The sequence below is a fragment of the Etheostoma spectabile genome, chromosome 8 (genome assembly GCF_008692095.1).
Source record: "Etheostoma spectabile isolate EspeVRDwgs_2016 chromosome 8, UIUC_Espe_1.0, whole genome shotgun sequence".
NCBI lineage: Eukaryota > Metazoa > Chordata > Actinopteri > Perciformes > Percidae > Etheostoma > Etheostoma spectabile.
In genome coordinates, this window is record NC_045740.1 from 15,476,385 (window position 1) to 15,477,372 (window position 988).

Sequence of the window (988 nt, forward strand, 5' to 3'; positions counted from 1 at the left end):
TTTTTTACAAACCCAGCCTTGGTTATCTAACAGTCCATAAAATCTTGAAAAAGCTATGCCACTATAATAAATCTGTCAATAGTATATAATATAATAACAGTCTAAAATAAAATGTTGTGCCCAAGCTCGTGGAATAGAATAGAATGCACATTGTCCCCGAGGGAAAATTTGTCTTGGGCATAGAGCTAAAATCTGCTGCTCTACAAAGACATGTAATAACGAAACAATTCTAAAATCGACCTAAAAACAACATAAGATCAATGAAACATGTTAGGACATGAAGGAAGAACACATATGACTGTATAGACAATGCTACTCTGTCTTCCACCTACTGAAAACATGTTCCCATGTGTGCAATACCTGCTCTATATATTTTCACCCTACAGGAGAAGAAACACTTCATTGGGGCCAACTACCTCCAGGATGGGCCGCAGGGCAACGACATTCGGCGGACAAACGTGGCACAAATCCGCATGGCCTACCGCCAAGAAACACTCTGCAATGAGCTCAGTTTTCTAGTGGACGCAGTGAGGACAGATGTTGGCAATACCTCACCTGAATAGGGCTGCACGATTATGGCCAAAATGATAATCAGGAATATTTTGATCAATATTGAGATCACGATTAATTATCGTAAATTTCGTCACATAAAGCAGTTAAAAATAGCCTATAGGCCATTTATAACTGCTTTCACATCCATATTATGCTAGAGATCTTCTACTAGTCCACCATACCTCTATACTTTTCACAAAGTGGGCTAAATGTTCAGTTTAAGGTCAAAGCCATTTTTCACAAGCTCTTTTATTGAAAGAGATTGGGATTAAAATGAAATGCAAAAACAGGGTTTCCTTCCCAGATTTAAAATATGCAGCTGCAATACACGTATACATGAAAATTATCTGAAATAAAATGCCTAGGATATATTTAAAAAAAAGAAGTTCTAACCCTCACACGCCATTACTCAACAAACTGAAGTTAGTTGCATTCA

At 37.4% G+C, this 988-nt stretch overlaps 1 protein-coding gene across 3 annotated transcripts in view; it reads left to right on the forward strand.

Annotated features, from left to right (window-relative positions):
- The window catches only part of ampd3b (adenosine monophosphate deaminase 3b), a 40,051-nt gene that overhangs the window by 37,615 nt on the left and 1,448 nt on the right, over positions 1-988 (forward strand). For 2 of the 3 annotated variants that reach the window (XM_032522659.1, XM_032522661.1), the window contains one exon: positions 387-556. In XM_032522659.1, the coding sequence (XP_032378550.1) occupies positions 387-556 (170 nt within the window). Of the gene's footprint in view, positions 1-386; positions 564-988 lie in introns of those variants that run through there. The other variant, XM_032522660.1, reaches the window with a different exon arrangement.